Source organism: Zonotrichia albicollis, chromosome 1, assembly GCF_047830755.1.
Source record: "Zonotrichia albicollis isolate bZonAlb1 chromosome 1, bZonAlb1.hap1, whole genome shotgun sequence".
Taxonomy (NCBI): Eukaryota; Metazoa; Chordata; class Aves; order Passeriformes; family Passerellidae; genus Zonotrichia; species Zonotrichia albicollis.
Window position 1 is genome coordinate 69,080,600 of NC_133819.1, and position 26,653 is coordinate 69,107,252.

Here is a 26,653-nt window from a genome sequence, read left to right on the forward strand (position 1 = left end):
GCCTTTCATTATGAATTTATTAAGAAGCAAGAAGAGCACATAGCCTAAGTACAGAATGATTCACGCATCCATTAAAAGACATTACAGAACAAAAAATTCCAGGTAGACTCCATAAGACTAGAATGATATGAATCCAGTGACATGACATCGATCACTGGAAAAAAGGCATGTTCATCCTATTTCCTTTTGTTTTGTAGTTATAACAAAAGCTGTGCTAGTGGAATATCCAGACAGGCTCCAGAGAAGATTTAAGATGTTGAGTTCTGTAACTGCATAATATGTGATATATGTGAAAGTCATCTTCTAGCCTGTGTTAGAAATGGATACCTCCATAACTTACTGCAGAAAGTGTTTAGGCTCTCGCCTGTTCTGCCTCATGCTATTTTCATCCTAAGATGAAAGTGTTGGTATTGGATACTTTCTTTTTACAGCTGTATATATTAGAAGAAAAAAGTAGGCTACAGTGTGCGTTTAGAGATAAAATTACCACTAGAGGATCTAGTAACTCCTTGAAAATAGCAAATTTATAAAGGGGAACAGCATGAGAATCACCATGTGAGGATTATTTTCTTCAGAATCATTGTAGCATGCAAGCAGCCTAATTGACTTGAATAGTAGTCTGTAGCTTTCATGAAATCGGTTTGTTGCTAATAATAGTCTAAATAATTTTTCACAGTAAAATCGGCACAAGCGACAATGACGTGATCTTGATTAGTCAGCTTTGCTGAAATAGTGTAGTCTCCCTGTATGAGAAAAATGCAAAGCAAGAGATTAGCCCATCAGTACTATATAACTGCTTTAGTTTCTGACTCCTCTTTTTAGAAACAGGACAATTCTTTTCCCATCAAGTTTCTCCAAAACCTTCCTGCTCCAAATGTTTCATAGGTGGTAAAGGATGTGCCCATATTTTCTGCCAAAATACTCTCCTCAGGGATATCAATGCTGACAGCACAAACTGAAAATTAAACAGTGCAAGGGGAATTAAATATTTTGCTGCATTAAAAAATCTCTTCAAATCTATAAATTACGTAAATCTGTAAATTCTCATGATTCTTATAAGCAAGCACAATATGGCCTGTGCTGTTTAGTAACTGGAAAAAGAGGTGGTCAATTCTCTGGCACTTCTCTTACTTGGATCTTGTTGTTCAGTGTTAGTGATATGAATTTTTATAACAGAGTGCACTGGGGGGAAGTGTGTGTATAGATGACTCAATCTATAATGAATTCCTATATAATAAAACAAGAAGTAGTCTGATTTCCAATTGTGTAGTTGAAAGGATGAATTCAGGCTTTGGGGGAGAACTCATATCATTACAAAAAAAAAAAAAAAATCTGAACCTTAAAGAAGCCATGGCTATCTTGTATAGGTCAAGATTGCTCTCTCCAGATACTTGGAGAAGCACTGTACAGGGAGGTGACCAAGGTGGCTTTAACAGATTTGGAAGAAGAGGTGAACTAGATTTATTTACTGGCATGTTGGTATATTGCTGGCTCTGCAGTTATTATTTCTGGATTTTTTTGCTGGAGCACAGGGGAGAACAAAATGTGGGGTAGGAGAGGTTGGCAGCAGTGACCTCCTTGCTTTGAACCACAGAATGCTCCTGCCCTGTTTAGAGCCTTTCTGGCTGTGGAGTAGGAGGCATGGCTGAAATGAGTCAGGCTTCTTGGCATTTGCCTTTTATAATGGGATTTTTAAAGCAATACCTGGTCTGTGTCCTCATAGAGAGGTTCAAGAGTAAAACCTAAATTTAGAGAGAGGCCCAATGGCAACCTGCTCCTGAGAATAGAGCCTGGTTGTAATTCCTGTGTGGAGTGTGCAAACACCCCTCAGGCTTCTCGGATGAGGCTGTTCTTTGCAATGAGCAGAAGATGATTGCTGTATGGAATAATTCCTTTTTGTGGTGTTATTTGCCTGATTGATTAATTAACAAAAGAGGCTTCCTATTCCTTTTCTCACAAGTATATTAACTCTCTAAAAGCTTATAGTTTAATTCACGGAAGAGACTTCATAATAACTAATTTCCATTGCTTATTAGTGGTTAGATTTCTTTTTTCTCCTTCAGAATAATTTTTTGCTTGTGGTGAAAAATGTTATTAAAAGAGGCTTGTGATCAGTCTTGGAGTTTCTGGCTCCAGAAACTAGCTGAAAATTCAGCTAATTTGCCCAGAACTGGAGTTTTACTGGTCTGTGTGCATGTTTCTGTGGCTTCTCCTTGGTTTAAAGACCTATTCTTCAGTTTGTCTTGAGGCTTTACTACAAAAGTATGTTAGTAAAGCTGTTCCTGGAGCAGGATGATGATTGATGTGAGCTCAGGCACTCCTGTGTGAGACATCAAAAGGCAATGCTCAACACAGCCTCTGTGGGTATAGCCTTTAGGGAAGCAGGTTGGTTAGGGTGGGATAACAGCCTGCATAACGGGGGTCCAGCTCCCTGTGTGAAAGCTTTGGGAAAATGAAGGCCCTGGTTGCTGCTATCACCAAAGGAAGATTGAGACATATGAGATGGTAGCACTTAAGGAGGCTCGATCTTCCCAGAAGCCAGCTACCCTTGTTATCACCTCTGCAGGTCTTGGCAAGCTCAGTTCTTTGGGACTCATGTCTTTGTTCTGTATCCCTGTTCTGATCCTGTTTTCTTTTCCTGCCTGGAGCAATCCAATACTGAGCAGATCCCAGACCTCATCTTTGAGCCTCTGACATATATTTTATGTCTGCTGCTGAAGAATTGAGAGCTCATGCTGTGCTTCTCCAAGTAAATCTAGGGACTATTTGACTGACCACCTGAACTCTATGCTTTTTCAGTGGTGACTGTGATCCTTTCTTTGCTACATTCTCAACAAGATGCCTTGACAATCAAAGACTTTGCTTTCTTCCCTTCAATCCAGTCTCTTCGTTGTATGTCTCTAAAAAATCCTTTGTTATGTACTGATCAAATATATCTTCATGCTGCACCCAGTTAAGAGACTGTTGCATTCAGCATTTGAATCTTTTTTTGCAGTGTGATTTGGTTGAGCTTCTAGAAGACTTAGCTGTGTGTGGAGTAAAAAGCATCTGTAATGGATGACCAGGAAATTCAGAGGAGTGTCTAGAGTACTGCCTGTTTTCTCACCTTCCTAAGAAATTATTTTCTTATTTTAAGGCTCCACAAATTCAGAGAAAGTATTCTTGGCCTAATAACTTGTACCTTCAGTTGCCACCTAGAAGACCTTGGTCTCTCTGCCTGACACCATGTACGTACAGTGGAACACTTTCAATTGCAATAGTTATCTAAAATGCTTTTATAGCCAGACAGGATGAATGAGCTTCTCCAAATTGTTCAGTTCACTAAGGGCTGAGCAAAATTGCAGCCTTGGTCTCTTGGGAGTCCCCTGGAACTGCTTCTTTTCTTGCTATTTTAAGAGTAAGAGAGGGGGAGCTACTAAAGAACTCTATGGCTGTCTGACTTAATGCTGGTACAGACATCTGCTATCCTGAAAAAAAAATTGTTGCTGGATAGTAGTGCCTCTGTAACTCTTTATAAGCAAAGCCACTTAATTTAATGTTGAAGAGGATTATTCATATAAAACACTATCAGATCCAGTGTGCCAGCTGGGGAAGCCTGGAGTGTGCTGGGGTGATTGCTGGTAGTCCTCTGACCATACCTCATCTGGGAAGCCCTTCTGCTTGGGAACACAGCTGCAACCAACTTACCTGAGGGATTTCTTTGATTCCCAGTGTGACTGGCCCCTCATAATGGAGATGCTCTAGAAAGCAACAAAGGTGACGGATGGTTAGACATGCAGCATGGGAAGGAAAAAGTCAGCTGATCATAGATGCTTTTTTGGTAGTGGCGTTTCAGAGCCTCCAGTGACAAGTATTATGGAACTGCAAAATGCTCCATACACAGTCCTGCAACAGCCCCCTTAGGGGAAATATCAGGATGTCTACTGCCTTATGGGGAAAGCAAGGCAGAGCTTGGGCTCAACCAGCATCTGCAGCCCATGTGAATGGAAAAGGGGCACATCTTTGCACAACCAGGTGGGAGTACCTATGTCATCACACATCCTGAAAATGAAAGGGGAGGGGGGGACTGCCAGGCTCAAGTCCTTCAGCATGAACTATCAAACACCTGCAACTGCAGCAGTCAAAAAGTACTGTTTTGGTAACTTTTAGAAAAACCGATCTGAGCTGAGTATTTCTGTAGGTGTGTACTCTTGACTGCTTGCTGAACATGATTTTAAAGTAATAAAAGCATGTCTGTCTCTCTGCCGAGGGAGCATTCAGCAAGAAGTTATATGAGGTATTAAAGCCATCACAACCGTGTTGGTGACTGGAATAGAGCCTGGGAGTTCCACCTTCCAATCCTCATCTCCCTAATCGTACGAGGCATGCTTGCTCTTGGCTGTTGAAGAAAGGGCAACTTTGGCATTAATGGAGAGAATTAGCAAGCTGTTCTGCAGTTCCTCCTACTTCTTCATAGCTTACTGGGCCAAACTGTGCAGACTTGACTGAAAATAAAACTTGTAGATGTTTCACTATTTCAGAATTTCTTGCACAACTTGCCCCACACAAGTCATGGAAAAGTCTAAGAACTGTTTAAGGATTCTTTTTTGTAGGTGTCATGAAATATTCCTTACTTTGACAGTGACAGAGGAGTGTTTCATCATGTTTATGAGAGTATGTGCTGGCATTTTGATGCTTGTCACTTCTAGAGAGTTTTAGTCTAGTCTCACTGTTTCTTGTGAAAGGTTGGATAAAAGATCTTTAGATTGTATGGTCCATCCATCTTGCCATGCATGGACTTGAAAAACAGTCCACAAAAGTTTTTCCCACAAATTACATGAAATGTTAGTCTTGTAACAAAATTATATGAAACAATCATGACAATAAGATAAACTAGGAAAAGGAGAAACCTGAGATATCACCAGTGTTCTACACCTTTGCATTAGTGAGAAGTTTGTTTCATGTAATGCCCTGATGATCCTGGGAGGTGGAGAAGGTGCAAAACAACTTAGTGTTGCCCTGAAAAACCTAATCCCAAAACAGAGAACAGAATAAGTACGTCTTGGTTTGTCACTCTCAAACTGATCAGCTATGCTACAGCAATTGTACTGTACTCATTCCCCTCTGCATCCCTGGCTAATTCGTGTGGACAGCAAGAAGTTTTGTTGTTTTCAGAGAGTCATCGCCATCACCACTCGCTTCTGTGCACGAAGCCAGAGCCCGGGAGTCTGACACATCTCCACTGCAGTGAGCAGTGACTCAAAAATTTTAAAAATACAGTACAGCCCACCTCTTGGTTCACAGCTTTAATAGACTCTAAATGAGAATTAAAGGCACTGAAGGCTGCATAATGATGAGTGCCTCCCCTGGGAGCTGTGTGTGTCAATGTGATCTAAGACATATTGGGAGCTGCCCCCTCAGGGTGGTGTGGGCCATGCAGTGCTGGGGCTCGTGCTTTGCGTGTCCTTTTGTTCAGCAGAGAGCCTTGCAGGACTGCCTTTTGTTCAGCCAACTCACAGCCTAGCAAATCTTGGGTGACAGCAGAGGAGGGTGGAGAGGAAACTGGCTGTAAACAATCACCCAAAGCCTTCTGCATGGGGACATGGAAGCTTCTCTTGGATCACGTGGCTTGTTAGGATCTCATCTAGGCTCTCAGAAAGCCATCCAGAATCTAAAAACATAGATGCAGCATTCAGGCTCTGCAAAGCCTGTATTTTAAAATGAAGTAGGTGTCATCAGGCCATAAATTTGCTTCTGAAATTATGGCAATGCTAATCTCTCATCTAGTGTAGGTAGAAGCTATTTTTCCCCACACACTTCACTGTGATAAAGTAACTAGATGAATGCGGTCTCAGGGCTCTGCCTCAGCCCACTCTGAGAAGTTTTCCTTGATTGCTCTGATATGTTGTAGCTATGCCTTTGCTCTGTTATCAAAGAAATCATTGTCATGGGCTGTATTATCTTTTAGGGAGCCTTCAAATGTGGAGCAGCAGGTGCTGCTTGTCCAGTTTGAGGTCTGCATTTACTGCTTTATGCTTCAGTTTTACCCTTATTTAGCTCTTTTTAAACAGGGGTTTTGCAGTGGTTCAGCTGAATCATATGGAGGTACTGGAGAAAGTCCAGTGAAAGGCCACTGATACAATGAAGGGACTAGAACATCTCTCCAATGAGGAGACTGAAGGAGCTGGAGCTGTTCAGCCTAGAGAACAAAAACATTAGGCGACAGCACATCAATATGTACAAATACCTGAAGTGAGGTTGTAAAAGAGGATGGAGCCAGGCTGTCTCTACTGGTGCCTAGTGGCAGGGCAAAGAGGCAGTGGGCACAAACTAAAACACAGGAGGCTTCTCCTGAACATCAAGAAAGACTTTTTTTTTACTGTGAGGGTGAGTGAGCACTGGCAGAGGTTGCTCAGAGAGGTTGTAGAGCATCCATCCTTAGGTATATCTAAAAGCCTTACCCTGCACATAGTCCTGGGCAACTGGCTGTCAGACGGCCCTGTTTGAAGTATGTGGAACTGAATTAGATGACTTTCCAACCTCAACAATTCTGTGTTCTGTAACCAGTTCTTTAGAAAACTTCTGTAACCTTCCTGGTTTCAATGGGGAGGAGGAAACTATGCTACTTTGGAAGTATGTTCTAATAGGAAAGCAAGGGCAGCTTTCATTTTCAGCTAGTTGAGACCTGTCAGGAAATACTATGGATTCATAAATCTGCTGAATTTTATCATTGATATTCACTTTGAACCCTGGAAACTTTAGTGGATCAGGCTTTTCAAAGACCATTCAGTGTTCCAGTTGCATGGGGATTTCTACTATAATTCCAGAAGTGTAAACATCCTCCAAGGCTTGAAGGACTGCAGTTTATCACAGCATCCTGATTATACATTTTTTCTCCACATATTCATATATTTTTACATTCCTCCATTAAAAGAGGATGAACATATCTGCTGCAGTAAGTATAACTGTCACAAACACTGAGCCTATCTTATTGAAAGAATTCTATGGTCTTCCTAGAGAAAAGCCCAAATACAGTTGCAAAAAATGCATACACATTTGGAAGAGCATAAACTATGAGTGCGTTTTTTCAATTAAATATTCCCCTTTTTCTTTGTCTGCTGGTAATTTATGGTACCTGTCAAGGATGCTGTCATCAGTGATTTGCTTTCAGCCCTTTTTCTTATAGATTTATCTGAAAGTGATTTCTGTTGAACTGCCTAGAAAATATTTCTATTGTACCGCTGAATCAAGGTGATACTACTGTATTTTTGTATCAGCTTTTCACTGTTGTTTCTACCAAAAGGGACTTAGCCCTTTTCATTGCTAGTGAGCATGCTTTTAGTGGTTTCCAGTCTGAAGCAGAGCTTTCAAATGTGTAAGTAAGAACTTCCTGAGGATTACTTCAAATTACTAGTTATCATTTGTCATGAAGATGCCTCTCCTTCCTGACTAAACACCTATAATGAAATTCTCACTCCTCTTTCTCAAATCTTCCCTTCACTGAAAATCTTTATGCGTTCTCACACTCCTATACTATATAAAGGCCCTGTACATCTGCACCCACCTCTTCCCTTTTCTATGTTTTAAATATTTTTAGAACTTCAATGCTCCATGTTGAAGTTCTTCTAGGACACAATCTTGCACCGATGCAACTGACACAAGCTTCTGTGGGTGCTATGGATGTAGGAATGATGTGAATAACTGCCGGCTATAGATGTCTAGTTGAGTGGGAAAAAACATATGTAAATACATGGCCAGGTGAGAAAGATTCACTCTCTTAATGGTGAGGAAAAGGTGAGGTGAAGGGGCTAAGCAAGATGGCATTGTGTGTCAGCCCAAAGACCTAGCTTTGTGGTATAGCTGCTTTCTCAGAAACAGCAACCAACATTCTTAATGTGATAGCCAGTCTTTTAATTCATGTTATGTTCCCTACTTTTATTCACAAGTGCTGTTTTAGAAACTTGCTCACTGTAACACCTGCTGAAAGGGACAATAATGTAAAAGACTGGAGGTCTGAAGCAAGGTGGGGGTTTCTCTGTGGTCTGGGGTGTGTGCTTAAGGAATTGTGCAAGTGCTCTGATGGTGCCTATGTCAGTCGAGCCCAAAAGAAAATTTGCAGAGGAGGTAGCTATCTTTTTGTCAGGTGGCTTTGCTTAAGCCTGCAAGCTGTTGTTGGCACATTGCTTAATATTACACTGGTAGATCTTCCACTCTGATTTTAGTGATTGCATTGGGAAATGTGTTAAATCTTACGTAACTGTTTTCTTTGGAGGAAATGGGGAATAACCAGCACATTCTACTAAAAAAGAGGAAGGCTTGAGTTCACGTTATGCCACAAAGAATTTAGCAATTGTGTTGCTATTGTTCCTAAATAGGTAATGGCAAATTTCCTTGCAAACTTTGAGCTAACAACTTCACAACAGACACATAGCTCTAAGAAAAAGATCTTGGAATCCTATTTATGAGCCTGAGTGAGCAGTGCCAGGCATGACCTTTGGTTAACAAAAATAGTAAATACTATATGATTATGATGAACATGAAATCTCCAGCTATTTTAAGTCTTTCCAGCACAGAGAGTATTTCTAGTCATGAAAAACCTGTAGCATTTTAGGAGAGCAAATATAAATAAAGAAAAAAGTAAACTTCCCTCAAATAACGAAGACTTTGCCACATCCGGCTCTTAAAACTCTCTTTTTCTTGTAACTTCTGCTCTGCTTTTCCCCACAAGTAAGTGGATCAACAAACCTGTAGAAGAATGATGTTTTGTCTAATTTTGGGAGAGGGAGGGGCAGGCAATTTTTGGCCTCCTTATGAATGGCAAACAAATTCTGTGTGAAACTACATTTAAACTCAGGTCAGGTCTGGCCAGATGTTGGAAATGTTGCCCATAAAAAAGGGAAAAAGGGGCTCTCCATGAAAAGCTTCAGTCGAAAGGGCTCTCTGCTCTCCTGTGTCTTAGTAGTCTGCATACTTGGCCATTCACAAGTTGTCCTTCCTGCACAGGCATTAGGTCAGATTTACAGCTGTGCTAATATGGTAAATTATGCCTGAACTGCCTTAAATTTGTCTTCAGCTCAATTCTCTGTCCTAAAATATGGGGTAGATTCAACTGTCAACTAATTAAGAAATACCCCATTTTCAGTTTGAACCTGAGAAAGTTCACTTCTTTCCCACTGTGACTTAATTACTAAATAAAAACAGCTACTGGATGAGAGGGTGTATATTAAAAAGTGCATGGCAGATGTCTTTGCATTGAAGTAAGGGTACTTCTAAATGAAGATATATAGTATTATTCAAACAACCAACTATGTGTTTATGTCATAATGTACTTCAATTAACAGAAACAATTGCCTGTCAGTTTAAGATTAAGAGACTTGGAAACCCCAGGAGGTTTTGGCTTTCTAGCTTAATGAGTGAATAGCAGTTTGTGCTCGGCTCAGGACTAACTCTACTTCTCCTTAATGTATTCACTGAAGGATGTTATTAAATACTTCATCAGAATAAGATAGTTTTTCAGTAGGTCTGTGGGTGGGTTTTCTCCTCTTGTGATTCAATACACAATTGAAGAAACTTCTGAATTTAATTTTTTTGTCTATCTGGCTTACGTGATTTACATAATTGGTTGCTCATGCAGCATTTCTCTATTATTCTTTGTGATAGTTTTGTGCAGTGTGAAATGTCTTAGTAATTTTCCAGGAACTGTCTTCGCAGTAGTGCTGTGCATGGTCTTTAAACTCATGGCCCTTGCACATGAGTTATTGCAGTGTTATCAGCTTGAAGACGTCAGTGACTCAAGGAAAGCAGAGCTTCTGTAACTAGCTGGTGCTCTGACAATTCAAACTGCTCTGTGGCTCTACTTGGTTTTTTATAAAATCAGCCTAAATAGATGATCATGATATGAGGGTGATTTAAAAATTAATGGATACATGCCTACTGCAGTCCAGAAGCATGACCACAGCTCTTCTGGACATGGCACAGCTAACTTGGCACTACCTAGCCTGGGTTGTGTCAGAAGGGGCCTTGAGGTGCCCCGGCTCGCCTGGGCCCAAAGATGCCTGGGGGGTTTTCTGGGGGCAAGCAATAGCACTCTAAACCAACTAGAGCAAGTCTTTGCCAGCTGGCAGTGTGACTGGCATGAGCTGAATTCATCTGACTGCTGCATAGGCACATGTTGAACTGAAAGATGCAAACCATAGATGGTAGCAAATAGTATCTTGTTCCAAATATCCTTATTCAAGCATATTTCCTCATAAAGTGATTTAAGAATTGCCTTTAAGGACAGGAGGTGTGACTTCCTTAATAGTGAAGAACATATTCAGAATAGTTGTTTATTTGCTCAGCCATTTCTTTTACAGAAGTAGCCTTTATTTTTGTCATACTTCTTGCTCACATGACAAGCACGTGCCTCTAAATAGGGCTTATGAACCTCCCTGCTGGTGCATGGGGGTCACATAACCACAGTTACTTTTAATGGACTTGAAATCTCAGGGGTGTGCAATATTCTGTGATTAAAAGTAAAGCAAACAGGTTGGGGGGAAAAGCAGGCCCTTAAATTAAAATGTCTCTGTCCTACTGCGTTCCTGTCACCATTAACATGCTGGTGAAGTAAACAGAACATTACAATGTATTGGTGCAGTCAACAGCACAGCAGGCACATCCTGCTTGGAGTATTCAGTAGCCATCAAACACTGAGAGCGCCACCTAAATTACCTCCTTTCTTCTTTCCACAGAAAATAAGCTTGGAATGACCCGGCCCGCAAAGCGTCTCGGAGTAGGTTAGGACAGTCCTTCCGTTTACGATCATGTTCAGCTTGATATAGAGCTCCTTGATGCTGTGTCCTATACACAAAGAGAAAGAGAGCTCAGAGAAAGTGCAAGGATTAACTTTATTTTAAAAAGGATTCTATGTTTTCCTCCCTGCTGTTTGAGCCATTAGACATTTTCTCTTCACAGGGGACTCCTGATACATAGAAACCTGTGCTTCAGGAAGAGGTCTCTAGGCCTTCAAGGTATATGACAGGGGACATAATAGCAGTTCTCTTAAGTGTTAAATAAACTAGGCTTATGACCCTTTTCTGACTCTGAGGTCAAGTGGTGTAGCAAGTCTCCTGTCCTTATATCTAAACTTTTCTTGTGTTCTTAGCAGAGTGATCATATCCAATGGGCCCCTGGGAGCAACCTGTGACCTCAAACTGCTGCCTGGGAAAACAGTAACTGGCTTGAGCCCAACCTGTGCCAGGAACCAGCACAGCAGCTTGGCAGTTCTAGGAGGTTGCCTCCTTGTGCTCGGCTTGCTGACGCAGGCAGAGCCAGTGAGGCTACTGGATTTAGATGGAGGTCCTATACTCTGACTTATTTGCAAATGTCTGTAGTGTGATTTTTTTCAGGCTTGTTTACCTTTTCAGCCACCTGAAAACTGATGCTCCCTGGACAAATAGCCCACATATCTGACAGGAAGGGAGACGTTTTGCATGCAAGGAAGCATTCCCAGGTGCTAAAAGACACTTGGCACACAAATTTATTTTCAACACCAAGAGCATACAGCAGCTCTTTCATATTTATGCTCTGGTAGTACAGGATCTAGATGAGCCTGGGCTCAGGTGTGCAAGATGTGACCTTCCCATGAAAAAATCACAAAGCAAACGATGGCTAATATTAAAGCGTGCACCCAGTTTTTACCTTTTATTGCTAATCGGTCAGGTGCTGAAGGGTGTAATTTCAGCTAGTGCAGGTGGCAAACTGATGGTGTGACTGCTGCCTCAGGCCAGCACTTTCCCAGAACACTTCTCTGTACACCCAGGAGGGACAGCGGGGTATCCCCATGTTGTGCTGTGGGAGTCCATTCAGACCCCTGCCTGCAAGGGTCACAGCCTTGGAAGTTTGGTGAGGTACTGACATAAGAATGTGTGTGAGAGTCAGCAAGACTCTCCCCAGAAGACTTAGCTATGAAGATAATGAGCTCTAGAGCAGCCCCTCCTTGGCTCTCCATGTGTACAAATGAAGAGCAGGAGCAGCATAGGGGCTGAAAGCTGATATGACCTCTTTAGGGTGACAGATGTAGTCTGAGGCCAAGCTGATAACAGAACTGACATTTTTTGTAACTCTGCACGGGTTTTGAAATTTCTAAGAAATGAAGCCCCTTCATATTTTATAGGAGATTGTAAGCCTTGCTTACTTCTTAATACCATCACTCACACATGAATTACCTGTGTACAGCATGAGAAAATAGCAATACCACTTACTTAGGACCGCTGTACCTCTGATGTTAAAGGTGTGGGTTGCAATATCAGGACAATGGTCAATGCTGAGAGCAAAATCTTGCTGGGGATCTGTTTGAAGACACAAAGTAGTGGGTTACAAGTTGTATCTTTAATGAGATACTTTATTGAGACTGTATGTATAATATATAAAGTAATAGAAATGTTATAAAAAATAAATTACATATTTGCTAAAAGTTCTCCAAGAAGTGCTTAGAGCTCCCATACCCTGCATTCAATAGCTACTTGTGTCCTTCCTGCCCCTTCAGTCTGAAGTGCACTCAGGTGCTCACCTGTGTGAGGTTAGAATCTACTGTGTGGGAAAATTAACAAAACTCAAAGAAGGAAAGTTCCCCACAAGTAGTGGGTAGCCAATACTTGTCCAATGGTGAAATCTCAGCACAACTGCTCTTCCCAGACTCTACACATTGCCTTTCCTTCCTCAGCACTGAGGAGCAATTGGCTATGAAGATGCTTATTAATTAATTTGCTTCACAAGATGGCTTGGTGAAGCTGATTTAGGAAAGTGAATTCTGGAGTGGGATGAAAAGTCCAAAACTGAAAATGAAATTGTGTTAAGTGAGATACTGCAGCACTTTTTTTTCTGGGTCCATCATCCTGTGATATTTCTAAGCCAGAAAATATTCTATATTTCTCGTTTTCTGGGAGACTTGAGCAGAGCTGTGGGGCCAAAGGAAGCCCTTTGAAAGATAATTATAATGAACGTGATTCGTTCCAATTCCTGCAGTATCCCTTTCTCTGCAAAAAGCTCTAAAACTCCTGTAAAAGCATCATTGTTTTTTATACCACTTCCACCTTCTTCCTTGCTAGCCTCCATGAGATCTGATGCTGTGCCTGAAGGCTTGCTGACATGTCACTCTCTGGTGACAGGCAGCAGCAACCACTGACAGCTCAGCTGCCACAACCAATAGAATGTGCAATTGTTTTCCAAAGCTGTGGCAGGAGGGGAAAGATTTGGCCGATTTGGAAAAATACCTTGAGCCTCAAACTTGCTTTAGGCATAGTTTTGTCCCTCATTATGGCTTTCCAGCCAGCTTGTTCATCCAACGTAGTTCTCTGTGGAAAAAAGAGAAGCAGCTGTGGCATGTGCAGAAGCAGCCATAGGCTCCTTGTTTTACTCAGATCTGGTAGTGACAAATATAGACTTGGGAACTGAGTTCTCTTTCTAAGTTATTGTTTCTTGAACTAATCTTCTCACTGAGTTGAAAATAACAGGTTGGGAGAATTTTCCTTTGATGCTGTGGTGAAACTTGAGTCACAAGTGTCCTCTGTGAGGCTGAGCCAGCATCCCCACAGTCTAACCCTGTTTTAGCAGCAGTGCCCCACAGCTATAGCAGCTGGCAATCAGCAAGCCTGTGTGACCAAAACCTGCTTGCTTAGAGGAGATCACAGAATGAATGAAAGTGTTGAGAGGACCTGGAGGGCTCTAACTAAGCCAGGCTTTGTGAGCCCACAGACTATCAGTGTGGGCTAACAGCCGAGCCCTTAATTTGGGCAAGTTAAAATGACTGTTCAAAGGAGGGAGATAAAAAGAACTGATATTTCTAAAGCTCTGTGTCCTTGTGCTGGATTTTGTCCTCCACACCACTAAAGCAGTCTCTGCAGTTGCATAATCTGCTTAGGACAAAAAGTTAGTGCCTGCAGTTGTTTATCAAGTGTGGCCACAGTCAGAGGGTTGTCTTTCCTCTTTTTTTCTTATTCCTGTCAGTTCCAGCTTTGTTTTTGCAGCTTCAGAAGCTGTTGGAATCGGTTAGGAGAGCAGTTTCCTGCTCCAGCTGAAACGCATGTCAAACTTCTCTTTTCTCCAGGGCCGTTACTCCTGCTTCCCCTCTGGTTTCTACCATCTTTCAGGGCTTGGCTTCCGCATTCCTCTGGACTTCTGCTAGAGCCCCTCTTGTTTCTGTTTTGTGTGTGGTGTGGTGATAAGGTTCAGGAAGCAGCTGCTCAGATTCAGAGCAATTTGGGCATTGATGCCTACAAATAGTGCTGGTTGTCAGGTTACTAAAATTGTTGGGTCTGCAGTTTCAAGAGGGAGTACGGTCAAACATGGCAGTAGAACATACATAATGTCCTTTTCTTTTCAAAGGCTGTACTTTAATGAACAAACTAAATTGTCATGTTAGAGCTAGAATTTGAACTTTTAGTTTAAAATTTCTCAGCACTGAGAGGAAAGGGTATGTTCATGAAACCAAGATTTTTTGAAAGCTTCTTACAATGACCCTGATCTCAGGGTAATTTTAGTTTAGGATGTCTGTTTATTTCTATGGGTTGAGTTCCTTTGACAGATGATTCATTTCATAGTGCATTGCAGCCATGGATGTCTTTTACTGCACTGCTTGTGATGCAGCATAGATCCTGACATATCCAGGAGGTGCTGTTTGGTCCTCAGAGAGAGTGTGGAAGCACTCACATGAGGAATTCCAGAAAACTTTGTGAATTGGAGCACTTGAATTTTCTGTTGTTATTCTGTTGCTGACAAATGTAAAATTTTCCACTGCTAAAAGAACCCAAATTAATTTTCTGACCATCTCTGTGGAAATTTCTGCTCAGAATTAGCAATCCAATTTTGCAATCTTAGATACTGTGGCATATATGGGTACCTCCTGCTGAAATCAATTGAAAGAATGGCTGTGTTGCTAAAGCTATGGTGCCAGGGAGTCTGGATTCCCAAACAAGTAGGGAGAAACGTTGCTACTATAACAAAACTAATGAAACTTCTGGGTTTTAGCTGCATGACAAGTGAAGGAATCTGTAAATTTAGCTGGGCTTTATGCACTAAGGGATTGTGCCATCCCCCTCTTTCCTTAAATCGTGAGGAGTGCCTCCTGTGGCCAAGGCAACTCAAGGCAATTGCCGTTTTTGTTTTTCATCTCAGATGTACGACTGTGAGTCACTGTGTATCTCCTATGGAGGTTTAATACTTATTCTTCCATGTTTGCTTCAATCTGAAGTGAGCTGGTTAGACTGAAAAAAATACATGTTATGTCTTTCACATGTGCAGAGCAATAACATTTACTGTTAGATCTCTAAACTACGTGGGGCTGCCCTTCAGGCTTCCACTTCCCTGCAACATTTCATGGTGCACAGTACTGTATGTTCCCAGACTTCCCTCCACCTACTCCCTTCAATCTGCTCCGTCTCCCATAATTAAAGCTAGAAACTCTTTAACTGGTTGCAGAATTTGCTTTTCCAGTTCAGCTTTGATAAATCACCAACACTCACAATGTTGTTGGAAATTTTGCAAACACATTGAGGTTTATCAGTGAAAATCTGCTTACTGAGGGGGAGAAGGGCATTTTTTTGTGTATCTAGTGAGAAGGACTTAGGCTGCAACATATTTACAGCTAGCATGAAAAGTGTCTGGAAGCAGAATTTTGACTCAAGTTTCTCTCTAGGCAGCACTTAATTTTGGGCAACTGCTCTGGGAAACGAGAAAGCCTTTGGCTTTGTGAACCGTCCATGCACTCCAAGATTTCCAGACCTGTTATTTGAACCTGATGCTGTGCCTGAGGCTGAGCTCCCATCTGTATCTAGCACTGAATGTCCAGCTTTTGCTGAAGACTGACTTCTGTAGTACAATCCTACTTTGTGAGAGGTGAATTTGGGATGTACCTGGCATCTTGCTACCAATCACCCCTGACATGGCTTAGTGCCAGCTGAGACCATGCATCCCACCACCTATTTCACCCTTACCCAAGTACCCTGGTGAAGATTTGTTCCTGTATTGATTTGGGATGAGGTTTTCCACATGCACTGGCACCACAGTGCAAGATTTCAGCCTGACTTACTATTTGAGGTGCTCACAGTGATGGGTTTGGCTGGGTTTCTCTTAGGGGACTGAGCAGGTGTGTGTAGTACAGCCTAGAAGCTCAGATGAGTTCCTGAACTCTTCTTTTTAGAGCTTTTTCCCCTGCTTTTGTTCTTAGTAGAAGTTTCATAGGTAGATTGGCTCAGACATATTTACAGCAGTGTAACCTCAGTGACAAGGACAACAGGTGGGAAGTCCCTTGTGTGCCCTGGTTACTGCAGTTGTGGGGCCAGTGGCTCCTGCCCCTGCTGAACATGGGTGTACACACAGGCGCAGGGCTGTGAGCTGGGGCTGCCTTTACAGCCTCCTGGGAGGGGATCTCCAGAGCACAGGATGAAGTGGACAGCTGGGAATGATAATGTGCTAACCCACTGTGGCAGTGTCCCTCGGAGACTGAGCTGCTACATGATTAACTGGGCATTACAGAAACTGCATGGCCAGATGGGAAGCACCTGTTCTAGGAATTTTGCTGTGCTGGTGTTCAACAGCCTCTGTCTTTTATTCTTCTCTCTCCCTTCCCCCCCCCCCCCCCCCCCCAATTTTTTTTACTGTCCTGTACTGGTTTTCCTCTCTTCTGAATCTGCTCTAAAATCACATTGTTTCCATATGAGCATGAAAATCAGTCGTATGAGTGAATAGCAGCAGCAAGCAGAGGAGCTTTGCTTGTTAACGTCCACATCTGTAAGCCTTGGAGGGGTAAGAAGACCCTCCAAACTGGTTAGCTTTGAGTGTTTCAAAATAATACTTTTAGGAGCAGATAAGGCACAGAATGGAATGAAATAGCACAGCTGCACTTGGCTAGGGTCAGGTAAGGACAAGCTGGTGCTAGAGGAGATGGAAATTAGCACAAGGAAGAAACATTTAGCAATTACCCAATACTCCTTACCTTCAAAGCTCTTAATAAAATTAAATCATTAGTCTTTACAACATTCAAGGTGATGAAAGGAGAGGGAAAGAATGAGGAACTGTTTGGGATTTCAGACTTTATGTATTCGTTCAACAATTTCCCTTTAATGCCTATTTAAATAAATTAACCTGAATGCTCAAGGTTATATTTGACACTGGAATCTACTTATAGGCTACTGAGGAAGAAGCATCAGGTGAATTAGCAGCTCTCTGGTTATGCATCTGCATTTCCCTGAGCACCTTCAGTTTAATGAACTTCCATTTAGGCCTGCCTTCACTGCATGCCACTGCCACCTCCAGATGTGACTGGGAAGGGCAGAGTGACCGTCTGTTCAGAGAAGAGCAGAATAAATTGTGAGACTTGCACTGGCTGTGTCTACTTTATCATCAGAATACTCCATCCTAAGACATTTGACTTAGCCATGACCAGCTCCAGTCTCCTGCCTAATTCAGATTGGAACTCTGGCCTAGTTCCGTTCAGTCACTCTGGCCTCATTTGCAGAAGTCACTGTATGTTTTATCACCTGAACTCTTCTGGCTTGTTTAGGCAACATAGAGGAGAAGGAATAGAGAAGATTAGAGTTTGTGTATGCTTAATGTCCTGGGGTTACAGACTGTGGGAGTTCCCCTTTGCAAACAGTACTATCAACTTGTGGTTTCTGAGGTTGCTTAAACCCAAACCTCCAAAGCTTTTGGAGATGTCCAATGGAGTGAATAACTCTGCTTCCTTTCTGATAAAACCTACATAGCTGTAGAGGGAAGCCTGAAGATTTGGTTTCAGTATAATCTGTAAACTAAAAAAGAACAGGACACTAGCAAAAGAAACTTAAAATGTAACTTAAAAAAAAAAAAAGGTTTATACAAGTTAAATAATTTCCAGTCCTCTCCCAAAAATACTGAACACTGGTAATGCATAGAGCATTTATATATTTCTTGGTTAGATTGAGGCACAGGCATTACTGGCTGATGCCTGTGACCTTAGTTTTGCAGCAAGGTGATTTCAGTGTCTTACAAAGTTAGTTTAAATAAAAGACAAAGATTTTGTCTTTTGATATTTCAAATAAAACTCATTGGGAAGTATAAATGATGTCCAAATGTGCAAATATTAAGAGACAGTAACTTAGAAGGCTTCTCCAAATGTCAGGTGGAGAGGAGAGGAAGAGATTTTCTGGCAGCAGGCTGATGTGATGAGGTGGAGGGAAGCCTCTGTGAAGACAGAAGGTGTGAGGGGCTCTCTGCCTGTGCAGGGCCGTGTTTGGGGATGGGAGTGTCACTGGCATGCATCAAGCAGCCTTGTCAAAGACATGCCCTGAGTTTCCCTGCCTTTTCCTGCCTGAACCACCTTTTCTAGGAGCAAGCTTGTTAGAACTGTTGGCTGAGGATTGAGGGGAGGCTTAGTATCTGAAGGCTCTTTCCTTGCTTTTGCCAGAGGTAGTATTTGGGAAAGGGGAGTTTCTGTGCTTTGTGTGGTATGACAAAGCTTTATCCAAGTCTGTTTAAGAGGACAAAACTGAAAGATGCAGGCTTTGAGAGATAGCACATATAGATCTGTACTTGATAATCCTGGTTTGTCCTAGTTAGCTTGAGAGAGAAAGGCAGGCAGAGCAGGCTTCAACTACAGCAGTGTAACAAGAAAATACTGCATTAATCTGGGCCCAGCAGGGACTGTATTAGAGAGAGAAAGTCTTTGTTCTTCTGTTGGTAAGAAAACACCATGCACTGGATGAATAAAATGCTTACAGTAACTGCCTGTATTCCTAATCAGAGCTGTCTCTTCCCTCTTCAGTGTTGGCTTTTTAAAAATAATTTTTTCATAGTGCCCTACTTGAGACTGAGATCTCTGGACATCAGTGCTTGTCGGAATGACTGGGGATTCACAACAGACTTTCAGGGTTGTGTCAGAAATAGAACCAAACTTTGCTGGAAACTGCCCTGCTGTCAGACACATGCCATGCTCTGGGAGAGCAGCTACACCGCTGATTGTACAAAACAGTAATCAGCAGCATATAAATGGGCTACATGTTCCCATTTTCCCGTGATGGGTTTAAATCCACTACAGGAGCATGGCAGGAAGCTACAGTTGGAATGGCATGCTCCCTCTGCTGAGGAAACTAGCTGGGTTCCCACCTGCCTGATCACTGCTGGATCATTTGACAGGAGCCATCTCTCTTCAGGTGAAGACGAAACTGAAGCACTGAAATAATTTGTAGTAGTTTTCAAAATGCTAGCTTTTGGCAACTAGAAGCTCTCCTGAGTCTAAAAGCAGCATCTGGAACAGAACAAAGGGTTTTGATTTGGTATGTGGTGAATCTGTAAAGGGCATTTGGCATCTTGTCCTTGATGGCTACCGTTTTTCCCTAGTTTTAGGTTGCCTCCTTAAAGTTGGTTCAGTGACACCAACACACAATAATGCTAATGTAGTTTTTTCATTTTGAGGTGTCAATTTTTCTTAGGATACTTTGGATGTTTTTCCCAATGGATATTAAATTGCTGTGAATGTCTGATCTCCTACCTCTATTTTCTTTGCTAAACTGTAAGAATAATAGCGTCCAGATATATTTTGAGGCCTTAATGATAGCTTTAGATGACATGATGTGCAATGTCGAGAAAGTGTGGCAATGCCATGAAAGCGTAGCAATGCTTTTATTGCTTAGAGGCTTACAAAGAAACCTTTGCATAGGAGCACTTATCATAGCTGTGGTTTGTTTTTGCACCTGACTTTATGCAGCCTTTTGATAATTTCTGCTTTATATAACACAGGAGCTAATCTCAAATTTTACCAAATTTTTAAAATGGCTGTGACTCACCTGTTTAGTGTATTAGAGTGCTCCCTCCATAGGCTCAGATTCAGTATCCAACAGCAAATGACAATATTTCCTTGCCCACAGTATTTCTTGACTGTGATGTAATATACCTTTTAGGTATGTCTCTCCTATATTTTTCCAAAGGATAGAACATAATTTTCTATGGCTTGCTTTCTGAACTGTTACCACCCATCCTTACATTTACCTGAGTGACTCAGTGGCTACAGCAACCAAAGATGTGGCAAAAGTGAGTAGGTGGAAAACATGCCAACCAGTTTAGATTTATCAGCTGCAGATAAGCGGGAGAGGCTGTCTGTGCTTAACATAAACAACCCTCTTGCAGTCCATGGTGCAGGACCTTAATTGATTTGGTGAAGAATTTGGCTCTGTGAGGAAACCACTGAGAACTAAATTAGATGGGAGAATTTAAAGCCTGGTGGGAGAAGTTCAGCTGAAGTTAATTCTCTCCACTACTAGTCTCACTGAAAGCATTAATATTGATTTTACTGAAAGATTTAAAGTCTAGGTACTGAATCTAATGTTTTTGCCAGAGTACCTTGGAGGTATGAAATTGTCTCCTGCTCCTCAATGTCATTTACATTTTAAAACTTACTAAGTACTCTCCTCACCTGAACAAAGGGCAAAATGATGTTCAGAATCACCTCAAGAGTTCACATAGAAAAAAGAAAGTTTAAATCCTCTAATGAGATGTGGAGGATGAAATAGATGGGATAGTTTTAAGTCATGGAGGGACAAAAATTTTAAAAAAAGATTTGCATGCACACTCATAACTATGCTACCTTGATTCTGATGATAGTTTCAGTTTGTTAGGATCTGGTGCCAGAAATATACATGAACACATCTGGTCTTCCCCTTGGAATAAGTAAGTTATACCAGATGAATTCAACAGCAAAGCTATGACAGTAAGATGGCTTGGACAGAGTAAACACACAAAAAATTGTTTTCAAGTGGAATTCTTAAGTTCTTTGATTGTTTGCCCATTAGCAATCTATGCAACAAAAAATCAGAGGGGAGTTGGTGTCGTGTGGCTTTAAATAATTTAGAAGCAGAAGCAATTGCTGGAGAGTGTTTGAGGGAAATAAATAAATAAGTCCAAGAGAAGCATCTGGCTCAATCTGTCTGCCAAAAATCCAAAGAATAATGGAAAAAGAACCTCTTTTTACCAAGTGTCTGGAAGAATTTTTGCCCTGAAGCGGCATGAGTGAGAACTTTTTGCAGACCTTTCTTTCCCAGCTGAAGCTATCAGATTACTTACATCCTTTAAGTAAAGAATATTAGTGTGTGGTCAGGGAGGGAAAAGGAATAGTTAGACTGGTTGACATAGAGAACAGAAGGTGATATGCTGTAAAATTAACACCAATTTAACAGTACTGTTTACAAGCTGGTATTGCTGAATGAGCAGGTGTATTTTTAAAAATACATCTGATGTTACAGTTGTATTTTTAAAAAAGGAACAAGTGAAATTTAAGAAAAATAGTATCTTTGATCTCTCAGTATGAAGGAGAAAGTATAATGAGTGCGTGAGGGGGACCCTAGTAAGCCTGAAACTCTTCAGAAAGGACTGACAAATCATCAGGAAATTGTGAGCTAATTGGTCTCTGCCTCCACTTGTTTTATTTTAAGCACTGAAAAGTTCCCTCAGTACAGAGTTTAACAGGAGCATGTCTGTAATGCTCTGTCTGACCAGAGTGGGTTCTACACCCTGTTGAGTTCAAGGGGCCATTTTGACAGAGGTCCAAATCTGAGCTCACACATTGAAAGAAAAGCCAAAAAAATGAGAGTTCCTCTATCTACGAATGCAATTTAATGCAAGTGTGTACTGAAATGGGCAGTGCTACTCTCTCCTGTTGTGCCACTGGAGGCCAGGAAAAAGGTTTATAGAAATGACACTGCTTCAAGTGTGACATAGAACTGTGCAAGCAAACATGGAGCTCATTGGACATAAGTTCAGCATGACCTTCCTCTGTTTTGGAAGAGGCATTGTCATGTAAAAATAATTTCCTAGATGATCAGCTTCCCCTGGCACTTTGTCTAGCAGAAGACATGAATTAGAGCAAACGTTTACCCATATCCCTATATATGCTTTATTATTTTAAAATTTGTAGATATACAGATATAAAACTTATGAAGAGTGCAGCCAATTTCATATTTAATTCAGGAGGTTGAAATGAGTACTGATTGTTTGCTCCTTCTCCTGAAACTTTAATGGCTCTTAACCTTCCTTCAGATTAAAAACAGAAGATAAAGAAAACAAAATCAGATATAAACTGGGAAAAAAATGTTTGTCTATATTTAAAAATCTCATGTGGTCTAAGCAGTCTTTTATAGAGTCTAGGGAATATTTCCGAAGATGTCATCTTTGAATACTACTGCTTTGGATCTTCTGAAGAGCTCCCTGAAATTCCCTGTTATTTATTCCTGTGCACAGAAAACAGAGTCCTTAATGGTTGATGGTGTACATACTCTTTTTTAGAACCTTCTGTCTTATCAGTGTTTGTTTCTGCACTGTAAAAAAACGTACAGTTTTAGGCAGTGAGCAGCTCTAAGGTCTCCCAGGTCCTAATCTAAATAATTTAAATAAATAATCAACAAGTTTGCTGATCGAAACAAAAGCAGGCATTCTGAAGCACTAAAGTGTTAATACAGGCCCACCTAACATTTCAAGAAAGAGCTGTAAAAATAGTTGGAAAATATTTTTCGTGTGTCTGCAGGAGCAATCACCTGCTTTCCCTTATGAAGGGGGTCCCATTTGAACATCACATACTAAGAATATTTTCATGGCTAATTAAGACAATTAGGCTTTACATGAATGATCTAGAAGCAGGTGCTGGTAGACGTGTTAGGGAGTTATGTTCTGTTGTCTCTGACTGCATTGCACTTTGCACTTCCAAGTGGATGCCTATTACTCAAATAACACTGGAATCTGCCTAGGGCACTTTGTTATCATTGCCTACCTGCCCTTCCCTTCCCAGACAATTGCCTTTTATAATGTAGCTAGAAAGATCAAAAGCATTATTACAGTAAAATTAAAAGGGGTAGAAATTGGCCATTTATGTAGCAGGTTCTTTTCATGTCTGTGCATAGACTTGCCAATTACTGTTCTCTTTTCTCAGTCAGAGATGTTAACCTGTGCTGCTTTTATCTCAGGATCTCTGCCTAGGTTTCTAAAGTGATTTGTGGTCATTTGAGATCTTCCTTCATTTTTGTCACTTGTTCCTGGGAGGAAGAGTGGTCCTAATAGGAAATGTCTTGCTATTTATAGGCTGTCTTGGTGTTATGTCTCCTGTGGTTACATAGAAGAGGCAGCACACTGTCTGTTTACTCTACTTTTAGACCACCTGCCTCTCAGCTTGATTTTCTTACCATGGACTTGCTGCTGAGATTTTTTGTCTGATTTCTTTTTTACAGTTGCATTATACTGATCACTAGGATCTCATCCAGCCCCTTCTTTTGATGCATGACTTGGAGTCCTGGTTACAGAACATTTGGTCTGATGTGGCTGAGTGGGAATGGGGATGCTTTCTAAAGGATCCAGAGCATGGGCTGAGGCTGGGGGCCGGATGCATGCCTGTATCTTACATGCTATAGGACCAAAATGCAGCTAGAACAATTGCTTGTGACCAGCAATTGCAACTTACTCCTGGTTACAGGAGATGGCTTCCCTTTCTCAATTATCCATCTAAATTTCTCTGTTGCATTAATCACAGTTATATTAGCCCATATTTTTGAATTTAGTCAGATTTTTCCTGCATTATAGGAGAGGATCTGATAAACAGGAAAGCAAACATGGGTACTTGGCTCCTCTTTAAATGCTCAAACTGAATTCTAATAATTTGTTGAGAGAGGACATTAAGCTCTAGAAACAAGTTGTGAAGTACTTGATAAAAAAAATCTTTTAACATCTTTATATTTTACTTGATTCAATCCTAATTCCCTGATAGCAACCTTGAGTCTATAGTAACAACATTAGAGGTGAAATCCTCACCCTCTTGAAGCCAATAGGCAATCCTTTACCTAAGATTTTGTACTTATTACTTCACTGTGGCTCCTGTTATCCTCCAAATGGCACATCCTCTGATACCTTCACTGGAGCAGGAAATACCAAAGGGATTTCTCAGACTGGAGGGACATATGGGGAAGTATTCCTCTGAAATAGCTAAAGAGTGTGGGAAGTTGCCTAATATCAACTCTGTGGTTGCTGCCATTACAAGTTTGTAATGGGAAGGTTGGATGGGAAAGGGTCTTGTCAAACACTGACAAGTCTGTGTCCTCCTGGGTGAGAACAATTGGCAGGACACATGGAAAATGGAGTTATGTTCTGCCCATCTAGTCGTGGCTTACAGTGAAATGAGGTAGGGAGAAAGCTCCCCTTCTCCTGAAAGGGTGATCAGCACCTTGTGCGCCACTGTCAGCTTGCCAGTGAGCTCAGTAAGGACAGGGTCTTCTCTGAAGCAGATGTGGACTACTGTACTTGCATTGATCCTCCTGACCTGTGGATTGTGGGGCTTGACCCCAAGCACCTTAAATTCTTCTCCTTTATGCAAACTGCTGGATTATGAACTGCATCAGCAGCAATGCAGATGGTGTATCCTGGGCTGATGCTACACATGTGATAGCCTCTGGAAAAATGCAAGGCAGGACATTGTGATGGCAGTTGTGAGTTGCCTCAACTTTAATCTGACAGAGCAGTAAGGGAGAATAGAACCTGACTTCAAACAAGGAATCTTATTTAATTCTTGCATTGTTACCACATCTATGTAATCTTTTCATCTCCCATAGCTCTGCCCAGGAGAACAGAAGACCACTCTAAGTGGTGGGACCTGACCTTATAATCTCTGGCTCGTGCTTCTCTAGCTGTGAATTCTCCCTGAATGAATGTACCTCTTATCTTTCTGTTCATGGCAAACCAAAGGAAGTGACAGAAACAAATGACTCTAAACAAATGCATATTGTTAGCCAGGCCAGTGATATACACAGTAAGAAGCAACATTTAACTGGCACATGCCAGCAGACAAAGTCATCATACTTTGAATTCACTCAGAGTGTAGCCTGTGCCTCTGTGTCAAGGCATCTCATGCTGACTGAGTGAGACCTGTTGAGGGAACAGAACTCTCTTACGCAATAAATTTTTACTAAAATGAAGGCAACACCAAAGTCTGTATTCAATATCTAATTAAATATTTTCTTAATGCTTTACACCCATTTATAGAAGTGAAGCCTGACTTTAGTCCCCTGGGAGCAGGCCAGTAAAGAATAGCATTACAAATATTTATTTACTTCTCTTGTCCCTCACTGGCTTTATTTTAATGGGTGTGCAAAAACGCATGAAAGCTACAGGAGAGGAAAAGCCCCCGGGAAAACCCTTTGTAACTGGATGAATTGGAAAAACAAACTCTAGGGTGCTCATTTGCCATGAATCGCTTTTCAAATCACGTGCGGAAAATGAATGAGGCGTCTGTGAATCTAATTCCCTTTGTCCCAGTTGTAAAGCAGATCAGCACAATAGGCGAGGCACACGGCCAGCAAAGCAAGAGGTGGAAAGCAGGCACCATTCAGTGAATTCATTTTCAGTCAATTCCAGTGTCGCTTGCTCCTTTTCTTCTCTACAGATTTAAAGAACAAACAAAACCCTGTGATCCCTGGGAAATGCCTGTGGTAAGGGCCGCTGCTGAAGTCTCACTAAGCACAGTGGCAATGGCAGAGAACATGAATCCTTCCCACTGTCACACTGGGTCCCTTGTCATTCCTAGTGGGAGGACAGAAAGCACATCACCACATTTCCATCGCACATTAGGAAAGCAGCAAATCAGTGCATTGAAGAGCCTGTTTCATCCCAAGGGTAAAAAAGTTAAAGACCTATGGTCTTCCTAAATTTTTTTTAACCTAACTTCAAGATAAAGATCTTAGTAATCTCTTTCATGCTAAACTGGGTTTTTCACAGCGGTTTATTATTCTGAATTAAGTTACATTATTTCCTCTTTATTATCTTATAAATACAGTTAGGTTTGTGTGTGTGTGAACCAAAACCAGCTGTACTTGAAACATGAAAAATATTTTAGATGTGAAACCCAGTGGAAGTTTGGGAGTGTAACCCTTCCATTCACTGCCTGGCTTTATAAGCATCTCTCACTGCGTATAAGAACAACTCTGCTGAGCAGCTGAAAGGAAAATGGAAATGTAAAAAAATCTCACCACAGCTTTTGTAATATATTTCCAGGTTGTCCTCTTTGCAGACTGTGTGCGTAGGCCATTGTGTGCTGGCATTGATGTAAAGCAGGACTAAGATGAAAAGAAGAGCATTTGATGTCTTCATGGTGGTGGTGGTAGTTTGCAGGATCACTTCTGCCTCTTGCTAACACTCTGGAGGGAGGCGTTCCTTCCTTTCTCCAAGGGACACAGGACTTACAACATTCGTGCCTGCAAAAGGGTTAAGTGAGCCAGTGCAGCCTCAGCTTCCCACAATGCGCTATAAACAAGAGGCTAATCAGAATTGGAGGGTGTTATTTCCGTGTACTTCAACTTCTGCTTTCTGCTTGGTATTCAACTAATGACAAATGAGCTAATCACACCTACTCACTGCCCAGCATAGTCCTGCCTTGGTGCCTGCTGGAACAATGCAGCAATGTGTTTATTTCTGCTCTTGCTGCCAGTTTCTTCTCTTGAAGTCAAAGCATTTGGGACAAAACTTCAAACAGACTTATTTTGCAGCCTTCTGGCTGAAAAAAGTTGCAATCCAAATTGCCCCATCTTAATCACACAAAGTCAGCCCAAATTTTGGAAGATGAACAGTTTGGTCTCTATGTTTTTCCTGGTAACAAATCTGTCGTCTGGAGAGAAGGGAGGTGTGTCTGATAAAG

The 26,653-nt window shown here is 41.4% G+C and overlaps 1 protein-coding gene across 1 annotated transcript; it reads right to left on the reverse strand.

Moving 5' to 3' along the window:
- Positions 1-26,347, reverse strand: LY86 (lymphocyte antigen 86). The gene is made up of 5 exons (XM_005481710.4): positions 25,989-26,347; positions 12,222-12,308; positions 10,690-10,818; positions 3,688-3,740; positions 1-743 (listed from the first exon to the last, which is right to left on the reverse strand). Exons 1-5 carry the CDS (start codon positions 26,107-26,109, stop codon positions 648-650), a joined length of 486 nt encoding a protein of 161 aa, XP_005481767.2. The 5' UTR covers positions 26,110-26,347; the 3' UTR covers positions 1-647.
- Positions 26,348-26,653: the final 306 nt, after the last annotated feature.

Excerpts from the sequence above, each read along its gene's own strand:
- LY86 (XM_005481710.4), bottom strand. The coding sequence starts at position 26,109 with ATGAAGACATCAAATGCTCTTCTTTTCATCTTAGTCCTGCTTTACATC. Across the intron at positions 10,819-12,221 it reads CAGAGGTACAGCGGTCCTAA|GACACAGCATCAAGGAGCTC; the intron begins GTAAGTGGTATT and ends CTTTGTGTATAG. Across the intron at positions 3,741-10,689 it reads CTGTGGAAAGAAGAAAGGAG|AGCATCTCCATTATGAGGGG; the intron begins GTAATTTAGGTG and ends GTTGCTTTCTAG.